This window comes from Cordyceps militaris, assembly GCF_000225605.1.
Source record: "Cordyceps militaris CM01 unplaced genomic scaffold CCM_S00001, whole genome shotgun sequence".
NCBI lineage: Eukaryota > Fungi > Ascomycota > Sordariomycetes > Hypocreales > Cordycipitaceae > Cordyceps > Cordyceps militaris.
The window spans coordinates 5,140,224-5,152,388 of NW_006271969.1; the positions used below are offsets into that span (position 1 = coordinate 5,140,224).

Consider the following 12,165-nt stretch of genomic DNA (forward strand, 5'->3'; position numbering starts at 1 on the left):
GCCTACGAGATAACAAGTTAAGAATCGGACACAATCATACCTTGTAAAGTAAACATGCCTGCGAGAAGAATGAGTGGTGGCCATATCGGACTGATAGGCGTGGCTGACATGCAATCCTCAGACTCAATGGTGTGAAGTAGAATGCTAATACCATCTATCCATCCGCAGGCGGCTCATCCAGGCGAAGTGATTGGGATATTCGTCCAGAAAAAGACCAATATGTGCAGGCCAATCGTTTGACCAACCCCTATGTGTGCAAACAGCGATTGCGTACTCCCAATACACTGGGTACCATCCCGACGTTGCCCAGTCGACAATGGCAATACATCCATCTGGCTTAATGATGATATTCTTCGGTTGCAAGTCACCATGAGTAAAAACAGGCTGGTTGTCGCCCTTGAACGCTTGTGGAAGCACAAGTCGGTAATATGAGGCTTTGTGCCGCAGCCTGTCAGGATCTTCTGCTAAAAATCTATCCATCAAGCCGTCGAGTAGGGCCTCTTCTGTGTCAAATGGCGCGTCGATGGATGGCATGGGTTCGTCGGCGGCAAATAAAAAATCCCGCAGCTTAGTCTTGTCTAGACTGCCAAAATATCCATGATGAGGCAGGTCGCGCAAGGAAATGAAAGACTCTTTGAGCTGCCGGGTGATACTCAATTTTTGTGTGGTGTCGAATTCATCCCACAGCTTCTCGAGCGACTCGCCTTCGATCTTCTCCATAATGATGTATGTTTTTTGGCCTCCTTCCCTGATAGAGCGCCGGTAAACGGCGTAGACCCGTGGAACATGTATGTTGGTATATTGGCGGACAAACTTCATGTTTTCGGCCTCGAGCGGTTCCACTCCATAACCATACTTGACGAAGTAGGAGGTTCCAACACAAGCGATGCTCCTTGCCGCATATGAATCGTTGATTCGTGCATCCTCGATCGTTTCTACCGAGGGCAAGGGCTCGGGGAGGCTGTCATCAGGCTCGCGGAAAAGGATGTCGTATTGCAGTGCCGATGCGGGCTGCGGAATTGATAAAGGTAACGAAGATACCATTTCGAAGGGCTTGAATATGTGGGTATATGCGTTGTTTCTCAACAGGGCAGCAGTAGGAGTGATGGTTGCTGCATATTCGACGATAGCAAGAAGGGGGGGATTGCAGTTGGGAATTGCAGTTGGGAATTGCAGTTGGGAATTGCAGTTGGGAATTGCAGTTGGGAATTGCAGTTGGCTGGCTGCAAGTTCACGCTGGTGTGGTAAGGAGGCATAACATCGGCCACAGGGGCCACAGGGCTACAGGGTTACCACCGGTATACCAGTGCGCCACACTCTTCGTACATCCACACTCCAGCATGACCACCATGACCGCATCAACGATGGTATCTGGGCAGGCTGTCGCGCGATGGAATACGTTATGCACTGCGGCCGAACTACAATCGGCCAAAAGGAAAACCCCGACCGCAAGGGACATCTCTGGTTCGAAACGGCACTGTGTCGGCAAGGACCAACGACGACTCACAGCACACGACCGCCGGCCAGCAGAGGGATCCCTTCGCGGGCTAATACGACAGCATCATAGGAAACGCCTCTATGTGTTACCAATTATCTGGACTAAGCTTCACTTGGAGCTTTAGGTATCTCTTTCACTTACCGACAGGTGATGAACGCGGGACAATATGACCGCTCGAACATTGTTCCCGCCGACAGTGACAAAGCAGAGCAAGACAATATGAAGCTAGCTGAGTATTTCATCAAGAATAAAATCCAGACTGAGCATGCGGGAGTGCAAGAAGATGGGATAACTGAATTGCTCGAGTGCCATGGCCTGTCGTCCCTAGGGCAAGTTTTCCAACAGGAAAGCAGGCAAGTTATGCAAACTACCACTGACGCTATATCTACAGGCTGAATGAGATTGCCCTCTACTTGGATACGCGGAAGGTTGCTGTGATGGCGACGGATGCCGTCTTCAGGACTAAGGACGGGATACCACGAATACTATACGTTAATTTCGCGACGTTTCAATCAGCGCGAAAAAAAATGATTGAGAAGAGAACCCCAGTACGACCCCTGGTGCCGAATGCAGCAGCGATACAGCTTAGACGGAAAAAGCTGCGGCTGGTTCAACCAGTTTCCGGCCTTGAGAGGGAAGATTCGTACATCGCCGGACTGTTGATTGGGCTGGCACAGCAGCAGCGAGTGGCGTTGCAAGCTTCCGTATCAGGTGCAGACGTGGCAGTCGGGGCGACAGTATATGCAATTGGCGTGCCTGGGATGAGGCCGCGAGAGCTTTTGTTTTACAAGGCATGTATACCATCCGCTTTCCTAGAGAAATGGGAAAAGCCAGCGGAGTCGAGTCATTGCGAGGCAGTAGAGATACTGCATACCTCGATTAGCTTGAAAGAGCCGTTGGAAGCAGCGCGCGTCCTTGGGGAGGTTTTGCGGAGCCACGGACTGTGCTCGTAGCAATCTGTATCATGAGGATTCGCTTGAGTGTACATAGTCGAGTGGCAGTGTGTTTCGGCGAGGGAAGATGACAAGGCCTGGACAAAAATTCCGGTAACATCAAGCCCAGCCCCCAGTCGTCGCATTCGGGCATTCGGCGGGCCAGCTGCCATTTCACAGCTGCTCTCCGAACAGAAAGTATGGCCTAGTAATTATCGTCATTATAACAGCTTTCGTCGTAAGTATAGGGATGAGTATTAATGTCTTTTATAGCGTTTTATAACGTATATCATTGTAAATGTCAGCATTACTCCCAGCACAACCAAGTAATCCAGACGAGGAGGGGCAGAAACTGGCTGTTAAGCCTGCAAGCCTCCGCACATTCGTACAGCAGGATGCAATATTCCTTGAGCTCAGGCTGCCGTGCTGTCATTCTTTAATTTTAAAATGTGTGTAACTTGTCATATGAGGTTTTATCTGCGATTTATTACTATTACTTCAACTCCAGCACAAATTTTGGTGGCTGGCGCCAGCCACCGTCAAAGGCCACTTTTCGTTGGGTGACTTCAAAAAACTGGACATCACCGACCTGATTCAGACACCGCTGAAAACCTCGTCTCATTACGTTTTTTTTACCATGTCTTATTATCCAGTCTTCCTCGTTGAGGACTATGGAGAGCCCCGTAACCATCACGCACTCTGGGCACAAACGTCCGATGCCGGCGCAGGTTTTCTTTACCACGTTGTCGGCCCTGTCAACAACGGTGCGATGCACTACGACCCAAGGCCAACGCACAGCTCCCCCAAAGAACTGATGACCTTTGTCCGGATGACACAGATTGGCTGCATCTCCAGCCATGATTTGCCGCGCATGGATGAGATCTGCCGAAGCAATCAAGCGCCTATTATGCAGATGCAAGATGGGCAACTCCTCTATCCAGGCACCCCATTACGTCGATGCCAAGAGTGGACGGCAGAAACTATTGAACTGCTCAAAGACGCCGGTGTTCTCGTACAGAGATAGGAGCGACTTCTATACGACCTTGACTAACGTCAACCACACCGCCGTACTTGAGGGTGGCTGGGGTAGATGTTAGACGTCGACTTGGACGATAAGATAAGTAGAACACTCGAGAGATGCAACAGGCATAGGTGAATTAAACGCCATTTTTTATGATTTTACAATTCTTATGTACTTAATGATATGAGGTTTCATGTATGTACATACCTGCATCATGGAGATCTTCTGCCAATGCAGCAGCGCTGGTCGCCAATTAGACCCACCATCTCAGGCCCGCGAATAACAACGTCCAATCTATCACGAGATATTTTTAGCAAAGCGCTTACAAGATTTTGCTCCCAGGATCCGCAGGAAGGAAAAAGGCATAAAACGAAGGACAGGTACCGCTCAAAAACTGTTTGGTAAGCCACCGTTTTGCCCTGCCTCATTCCTCTGCCCAGAAAGAAATCCGCTCTGCCCTCCTGGGGCAAAAAATAGCACGCAATGGTTTCTAAAAAGAATCGACTGTACATTGCTCTGTACCCTAGCGGAATCACCGGTAACGAGGAACGGAGGTATTAAGACCCCTGTTCCCCCCCAACTTGACTTGTACTCATGGCAATTCCACAGATACCATTGGGGCTTTCTCGTTGGACCAAAGATCGAGAACAAGCCCAAAGTCTCTGGCAGGCGTTTCCACGTCAAGAACAATCCCTTTCATAACTGGATATATGAGGAAATGGACTTGCCCAACGTGCGGGGCACCGTCAGTCTCCTTGCCCGCATCCTGATTGCCAAGATCGAGGATGATGAGCGACTCGTGCAAATCTTTCGGGAAACACCAGTCGTCCAGGGCGACGCGAACTGGCGGTGTCGCACGTGGATTTCTGATGCCCTGGCCAGGATACAGAAGGACGGCGGCGCGGTCGGGACGGCGCAGCTGGACTGGCGCATCATTGAGCCACTTGCTCGCAAGTATGTAGCTGAGAAGACTGCAGCGGGACGATACGCGGGCTCCGTCTCCATGTTGCTGCCGAAACCAACATGGGATGCAATTGAGGGAAGGGAGACTGTGCCCTAGACTGCAGAAACGGGTTTAAGCTAGAAGCGACTTCCGAAATTCACCCCGTCCCGCCAAGCCTCGCCGTGTGTTGCAAGTACCGCGAGATTGCGTGTAATACTCGAGGGTCACCACGCGCTTGAGTAGCCAAGGCGTCGTACCATGTTGGTTGGGCAATGGGTAAAGAAAGAAGGCTCTTGCATCTATGGGAGTACACATGATGAATCAGCGCCCAAGGAATTTTTTAGCCAAGTGTTCTTAGGACATGATATCGGCAGTTTTGCGTATTTACTGAGAAACATATTAATTTTCTCCCCTTTTTAGCTCTTTTCTGTCGATTCATCACGCAGGCTACTCTCGTGGCTCTCATTAGAGAATCAAGGCCGGTCAGTCTCATATGAAGCATCGGTGTAAATAAATTAAGTATTAGAGCGTATATCTATTAGACACTATAGTAGCAGAATGTCATGTTGAACCCCATCTATTTGCCGAGCGTGTCCGCGAGAAAAAGAGCGATAAGCTCCAAGGCTCTCTAGCAATAGTTCTTCTCACCCAGCTGGCCACGGATAGCTCCGGGAACAGCGAGGCTGGAGTGGACATCCGCAAAGAACATGGCGGGGTTTTGTTCAATCTGGCGGACGTGGAAGCCGTCACCAGTGTCCTTGTTGCTCGCGTTGACGCCAGTCACAAAGGGTCCGGTAAGGCAGCCGATGCTTCGGCGCGGACCCTCGCCAGAGCCGACCGGGTTCGGAAAGGCAATACTATGATGCGCACGACTCCGTTAGCGTAGCGACAAAAGACCCCCAAAGGCTTTTCACAAGCGCACAAGTAAGGGGGTGGCAGGGGAGGGTTCATACCGAGGCGGGCCAGACTTGCCCACGGCGGCTTCGTGGATATGCGTGGCCGACTTGGCCGGAGACTGGTAGTCGCCGCGGAAGCCGGTGATGGTGATGTTGTAGCAAATCACATTGTCGTTGGAGTTGATGCCAAAGTTGAACGTGCCGCTGCTTCCCTGCAGGCCGCCGGTGAAGTTGTTCTGGGCGTCGACGACGTTCTCCGGCTTGGCGATGACGTTGAAGGTCGAGGTAAAGGTAAAGGGGCTGCTCGCCTTTTTGTTGTCGTCGTGTCGGACGGCCAGGTTGGCGTGCTCGCTCGGGACCGCGACTGCCTGTGCGGCGGTCAACAGTCCGAGGGCGCAGAAGACGGCTTTCATCATTGCAAGAAGTAACGAGTGTTTTGGTTGAGTAGACAGGACGTAAGAATGGAGAGGAAAATTGGAAAGTGTTGATGTGTTGTCAAGTTGGCACAGAAGACGGCCGGACAAGTGCTCATTTATAGTCAATTGGCATCTATAATTGCCACTTGCTCATCAACCAGTAAACCATGGCCGAGGTGAGCCAACTCACTCACCTTGTTTGGCCTAATTTCGAGTGCAATAGGCCTCGATACGAGTCAGAAAACCATCAGCCAAGGCGCTTGAGGCGGCTGAGTTGACTTGGGGCGTGCTCTCTAACTGCCTTGGATCTCGCGCCATCCATGTCAAGGCTTTTGCCCAGATCGCTAAAAGCGCCACGCCAAGAGAAACTACGTCAACATATCGCGAGCGCGTCGCCAGATGTCACTGCTAGACAAAGTGCCAAAGAGACAGAGCCTCGGCAATTGGGTCACGGAGACGACATCCGCCCGCGAATAAGTGTTAGCCCCGCGCAAAGGAATTGTACAACATGATCCTTTTTTGCGCGTCAGAACAAGATACTCGGTACAAATTAGTAAAAACACAACTCGAGCCGCAAGGCAGGGGCGGCAAGTTTATACCCGCCTTGACTCTCGGCGCCAAGATGTGGAGGCGGAGAGGTGATGAGCCGGGAGATGGACGCTTGGCGCCAAGACGCGCAGCCGGACGACTGAGCATCCGAGCAGTTGGGGGCCTAAATCGAGCCTATAAGTGAGCTGGGAGGATGGGGTTTTGTTTCTTTAAAGTTATCAGCCTAATATAGCTCGAGTATGCTTACTCGGAAGTTTATTTGCCTCTCTGTGCCTTGCATGTGCAATATTTCCGACCTGACTGGGCAGCCTCCCAAGGACTCCTCACATCCTGATTTGTCACATGACGTAGTCTTTTATTGGGAAGGGAAAAGACTCGGCGCTCGTAAAAGTGTTTGTCCATTTCTTTGTTTTTGTTGTTTTCTTTTCTATATCAATGCCCATACCTGTGTCACGTGAATATCGATCTCTTGAGCGAAACCATACCCAAACCGACTAGCAGATTCGGAGAGAAGAAGCAGCGAGGGAGAGAGAAGGGAACGCGATTAGATGAAATATGTAGAACAATCACAACAGAAACAAAAACAACCGTCATGTTTCTTACTACAACAAGAATACATACCAAAAGTAATGGCTCTCCCTTTCCTCACAAGTGGCACGACAGGGAATGATGACCTTGAATAAGAAGTACCTTGTTGCCAAAGTCATGGTGTTTTGCAAGGACAGATAACTAGCAGTGCTGTTGAGTTTGAGGACGCACTCGGACGCCCTATAGTAAGTAGCCTGACTAGCCTCAGGTGAAGCCCGTCTCGTCTGACCACCTCACAGAAACAAGTCGGATTGTCTCGTTCCAACGTTCAGGATTCGATAGACCTACAGAGTGATGTCGCGTCAATAGAGCGATAGCCTTGTGCTGTGTTGCTGCCACGGACCTGGCCAGACCAAGACCATCACTCCACCTGGCCAAGGCGCATCGCGACCTTGGCTTCGTCATCCAACTCGACTCTTTGGTCAAGACCTCATCCATCATCGAGTTCAACGGCCTGTCTGGTTCTCTCGTCGGTCCCATGCTCGTCGTAATTTGGTCTCAAGATGATGTGCGCTTCCGCGACGGACACGGCAGATGGTGGCGAGCGGACCGTCGTCGAGCACCTGCGGGCCGTCGGTCCCCCATGGTCAAAACTTCGTGCAGTTGCAAGACTCTTTCAAGATCTCCGGATCCAACGGCGAGCACTCTTGTCTCTGTTTCGGTATCCGATTTCTTCTTCAAGAAAAAATTCGCAGTGTTGGTTGCGCTGCCCAGCACGACACGACATGGGTTGTGGCAGCAAGTGGCCAGTGCCGTTCGTTTCCTCCACCATCATGGAGTCTGTCGCAGTGGTGAGTGTTTCTTTGGGCGAAAGCACTGACGACTAAAATACCACGACAGATCTGACTATATCGAACCTAGCATTCGAGATGCCGGTAATGGATCGCCATAGTCTCCCTTATCGAGGCGAACGCAGCCCCGCGCCGCATACCCTCAAGGCAGCTTGTGAAGACGCCCACGTTCTCGGGCGCAGACTATTTCTTGCTGGGTCGGATCTGGGTTCATTGACGTCGGTGAATGCTTTCTCTCTGGCAGCGCGCCACGGTCGCTTTGAATTCTCTCCGCCCCAAGTTTGCATTAGCCCGGGGAAGTAGTGCGGCGCCTACCCACGTCAGTCACATTTCTGGATGACGACGAAAAGGCTCAGTGCGCTGCAATTGTGTTTCCATCTCAATACACAAGAGCTTGGTCCTTTTTATGGCGTGCAGCGATGCGCCGCATTTGAGAATGACGGCGCGCCTAGCAAAGCGTTACGCCGAGGAAAGGCAAACGCGCAAACGCACGTGGAGCCCTCCAACGGCTTGCGAACCGGTTGAAGTCGCAAAATAAAGCAACAATGAAACAGCATGGCCTTTGGACCTCGTCAGACAAGTGGTGTTTGGTTGCCGATCGGTTTCACTTGTTGTTCCAGCCATTCTGTTTGTTGTCCTTGGTTAGTGCAGTGTAAATCCTGGCCAGAATAGGCGAACGGCCCGTCGTCTGCCGTAAACCCTGTCAGCGCGCGCAGTCATGCTCGAATGGAGCGGTTTTTTTCTTCCTCAACTCCTCTGCACCGGTTTTCTTGTCCACGACACCTTTCCTCTTTTTTACTCTTGTTCCTCTCCAACTGCACTACACGCACGTGGACCGGATGCAGATCGCCCATGTGCTGATTCCACCGCCACCTTACGTCTGGCCCATTTCCCCTCAGTCTTCAGGTGGGCTGAAAAGAAATCGCTAGTTTCCTGTTTCCTACTGATAGTCTTGCTAGAGAACTAGAGAACAAACCTTATTAGGGCAAAGAGGGTTCTGTTTTCCTTTCCTCTTTTTCTTGTTCTTGTGCACTTTTTGTTCCCTTTTTCTCTTGCCTATTTCATTATAGTGCCCCAATATCCGTATCAGCATCTGCCGACTAGGGGGGGAGGCATGCGTATGCGTGGGTGGCTTGGCTGCGTGGATTCGGCTCGTTCTCCCCCCCCCGCCTCCTTCATGTTCGTTACGACTGGAAAAATCACTTGCAAATCTCCGTCCCGTTTTTACCGCACGACGGGGGATCAACAAATGCTCCATTTCCTTGTTGGCCTAGCGCCAACCCGCCCTAAAAGGCTTGTTTTTCGCTCCATCGGATGATGATTGTCGCCAGGGGGGGTGGGTTTTGGGGCTCGGCTCCGTGGGCAGCGTTGCAGATTACTACTTGGTACGGATTTGTACTCTGTACATCGCTAACGTGAACGTGAATAGTATGACAACCCAGCCCTGCTGCTAGGGCTGTGTGTGTGTCTTCGTATTCCATTTTCACCCCTCTGCACGGCGAGACTGGATTGCCGGGACAAGTACTCCTACAACGTGTGACGACGACAGCCCTACCATCGCAAAGAAACGAATAAGCTTAAAAAGCCTTTGATGGACGAGAAAGCATTCCACACTCTTCACCGAGCTAACTAGTCTCCTAGGCAAGTTTGCATCGTGACATTGTCTTGCGGCCCACGCCCTCACAGCTCATCCAGATATTGCATTGCGTAAGTCTTTGCCAGCCACCATCCCGTTCAAGACATGGCGCAGCCCTCTTGCCTGCCTTCTTGGGGGGCATGTTACATGAACACGGTCCTTGGAGCCATTCATCCTCACTACGGATCCTGGCACGGACTCCCTCATCTCGATTTTCCCTTCCTTGTCCAAATCTCCTCCTCATCCTTCCCTGTCTCACCTGACGCAGCCCGTGGAGCTACCACTACCACCACCACCACCACCAACCGGACAAAGTCAAAAGGGTACATGCAAGGCTATTCCAATAATCCAAAAGCTCGTACCATTCCGCAGCGAATAGTCCGCTGACTGCAAGGGGGGGTGTGTGCCACTCTCTTTTGCAAAAGTCCCCCCCCGGCATCATTCGTCCGAATCGCGGAGGCTTGCGCAAGCCTCTCCACACCAGCAGACGCCTTGGGAACGGTCTCGACGCCTTGGATTTGGTGTTTTTGGGGCCTGATTTTCAATAACCCGAACGGCTGATGGAGCAGGCAAGAAAAAACTCAATGTTTGCTTGGCCCGCGGGGGGTGGGAGGTCATGTCGGCTCGAGAGCCGACTAACACGAAATCTTGTTCTTGGGACCTGTCGGCATCTACTTAAACAGCACGCCATCTGTTGCCTTTTCCTCCTCCTCAGTCACATCATCTCAACACACCATCGCTCTCTTCACTCACGGGTTATAAATACCAAACACTCTCGCTTCCGGCTTGTCTGCTTCCACCTCACCTTCATCACCAACCCAACCCAACCCAACCTTTCAACATGAAGTTCTCCGTTGTCCTCCTCGCCGCCGCTGCCACCAGCGTTGTTGGCCAGACCGTCACGTGCGTCCTGTTTCCTTCCAGTCTCGTCTTGAGAAGCTGCACCATCTTGTCGAGAATACATCCTAACAAAATCCACCCAAAACAGTTCCACCACCAGCCGCTCCTCCTCCGCCGTCGCCTCCTCCACCAGCAGCGCCAAGTCCTCTGCCTCCTCGGCCGCCTCCTCCGCCTCCTCCGCCTCCAAGAGCTCGGCCAGCTCCGCGAGCTCTGCCAGCTCTGCCAGCAAGACGTCCACCAGCAAGGCCGCTGCCCCGACCAACGCCGCCCGTGCCGGTGCCGGTGTTGCCGCCGTCGCTGTCGGCGTCGCTGCCATGATGGTCTAAGCGGTCCATGTGCCCGCGCTGATACACACACACACTCGCATAAAAAAAACTCCTGTTTGCATTCTTGTTCGTTCCGGCTCAGTGGGCAAATAGTACGAGGTGGTTTCATTTGTCTCTCGCTGTGTCGAGGTATTCTGCAGCGACGCGCTTATACCCCCTCGTTGCCGGGTACTGATGTAGTTATCCTGTCACATTAGCTTTAGATTAATAGCACCATTTTATCGGCGCCTCTTTGCTTCAGTAGCCTTCGGTCAGTCACGTCTACAGGCTTGGTCGGAAATTACACTACCATTCGACATATTGGGTGGTTATGATGAGAGTTGTGCACTGCATATCAAATTGTCCGCGGCCTTCCTCCCTCAGTACTACACACCATGTCACACTGGCTAACTAATTGAAGTAATACCAAGGAAAACAGGGCTGCTAGCGTCCGTCTATGTACGCTTCAAAGATGAGCAATGCTAGTCACCATGGTCCAGCTTGAGCACGTTTCCACTAGTGAGCCCCAGCTTCCAAGCTATAGATAGTTAGTTACCCCGTTTCTCCCGTCTCTCTCGTTCCTCTTATTATTACAAGTTTCGATAGTAGCGACCCCCTGCTTTTTCGATAGCGTGCGTGGGAAAGCTTGACAATTTCAGCGCATCGTGACGGCAACTGGTGGGCTGACAATATGGTGAGCGCATATATGCAGCCACCAACCTTTCAGGACACCGATGCCGGCTCCCAAGGCCCAGAGGAACCCGGTTCCATGCGCAGAGCCAGATGCAAGCCTCGTCATTATACAGGGCAAAATCAAGAATCTAGCAATTGCACTCATCGGTGCCACCCTGATATCGCCGAGCACCCTGCTTCATTGACCTCATCCTTCCATCATGCTTTGTCGCACCACATCCACTGTGCAAAATCATCAACAAGAATTTTTGTAACAATTGTATATCAACATATATACCCAGTACCGACAACTGCCCAGGTACTGTACTCCTTCCTACCCACGTGTCACCCTGTATACAACCACCACTCCCTCCCCCTTCACTCCCCGCAAACCCCAAAGGATGAATGACTGATGAAGAATAAAAAAACGTGGCTTTCGTGGCCCATGTATCGCTTTCCGCGCCCTTATGCTCCCGAGAAGAAACAAATGTAAAAGAAATGACAAGAAAAGCAGACCTAAAAGCAGGGACAAGATAATGACAAAAATGAATCTTTCGTCTCCTTCTTTCAACTCCAGGGAACAAATATTGCCCAAGTACTCCCCAAAATACAACAATGAAAAATAGTTTCAAGGGAAAGACTTTCCGAGATGCGGGTTTGCATCGCAAGTTGGACATTTTCAATATCCTGTACATGAAAAACTCCGTGTCTGGACTCCTAGTAAAGATATCCCAAAAACATGAAAACAATGATGAAAACACCCAAGGGGTATCATGTCGAGAACCCTTACATTCCTTGGAACCCTCCTCTACCGGACCCGAAAAAGCTTCCGAAATCCGGTTGCATGCCGTGCTCTGTAAACATTTGATCGATTTGCTGCGCTTGCTGTTGCTCTTGAGGCTGGCGCGCCCGTCTATGGAAGAACCCGAAGCCGCGAGATCGTTGCTGCTGTTGCTGGGTCTGCTGTTGCTGCTGCTGCTGCTGCTGTTGTTGTTGCTGCTGCTGCTGCTGCTGCTGC

The 12,165-nt window shown here is 51.4% G+C and overlaps 5 protein-coding genes across 5 annotated transcripts; 3 read left to right on the forward strand and 2 right to left on the reverse strand.

Annotated features, from left to right (window-relative positions):
• Nucleotides 1-154: 154 nt before the first annotated feature.
• On the reverse strand, nt 155-2,603 carry CCM_01593 (phosphotransferase enzyme family protein; the record flags this gene model as incomplete). The annotated part of the gene is made up of 5 exons (XM_006666749.1): nt 155-247; nt 286-1,223; nt 1,327-1,371; nt 1,759-1,822; nt 2,373-2,603. 5 exons carry the CDS (start codon nt 2,601-2,603, stop codon nt 155-157), a joined length of 1,371 nt encoding a protein of 456 aa, XP_006666812.1.
• Nucleotides 2,604-2,877: 274 nt separating this feature from the next.
• Nucleotides 2,878-3,454, forward strand: CCM_01594 (uncharacterized protein; the record flags this gene model as incomplete). The annotated part of the gene is made up of 2 exons (XM_006666750.1): nt 2,878-2,883; nt 2,939-3,454. 2 exons carry the CDS (start codon nt 2,878-2,880, stop codon nt 3,452-3,454), a joined length of 522 nt encoding a protein of 173 aa, XP_006666813.1.
• A 480-nt stretch (nt 3,455-3,934) lies between these two features.
• CCM_01595 (uncharacterized protein) lies at nt 3,935-4,511 on the forward strand (the record flags this gene model as incomplete). The annotated part of the gene is made up of 2 exons (XM_006666751.1): nt 3,935-4,005; nt 4,061-4,511. 2 exons carry the CDS (start codon nt 3,935-3,937, stop codon nt 4,509-4,511), a joined length of 522 nt encoding a protein of 173 aa, XP_006666814.1.
• A 511-nt stretch (nt 4,512-5,022) lies between these two features.
• Nucleotides 5,023-5,706, reverse strand: CCM_01596 (CHRD superfamily protein; the record flags this gene model as incomplete). The annotated part of the gene is made up of 2 exons (XM_006666752.1): nt 5,023-5,251; nt 5,309-5,706. 2 exons carry the CDS (start codon nt 5,704-5,706, stop codon nt 5,023-5,025), a joined length of 627 nt encoding a protein of 208 aa, XP_006666815.1.
• A 4,405-nt stretch (nt 5,707-10,111) lies between these two features.
• On the forward strand, nt 10,112-10,496 carry CCM_01597 (uncharacterized protein; the record flags this gene model as incomplete). Its single annotated transcript, XM_006666753.1, has 2 exons — nt 10,112-10,173; nt 10,259-10,496. 2 exons carry the CDS (start codon nt 10,112-10,114, stop codon nt 10,494-10,496), a joined length of 300 nt encoding a protein of 99 aa, XP_006666816.1.
• Between the last annotated feature and the right edge of the window lie 1,669 nt (nt 10,497-12,165).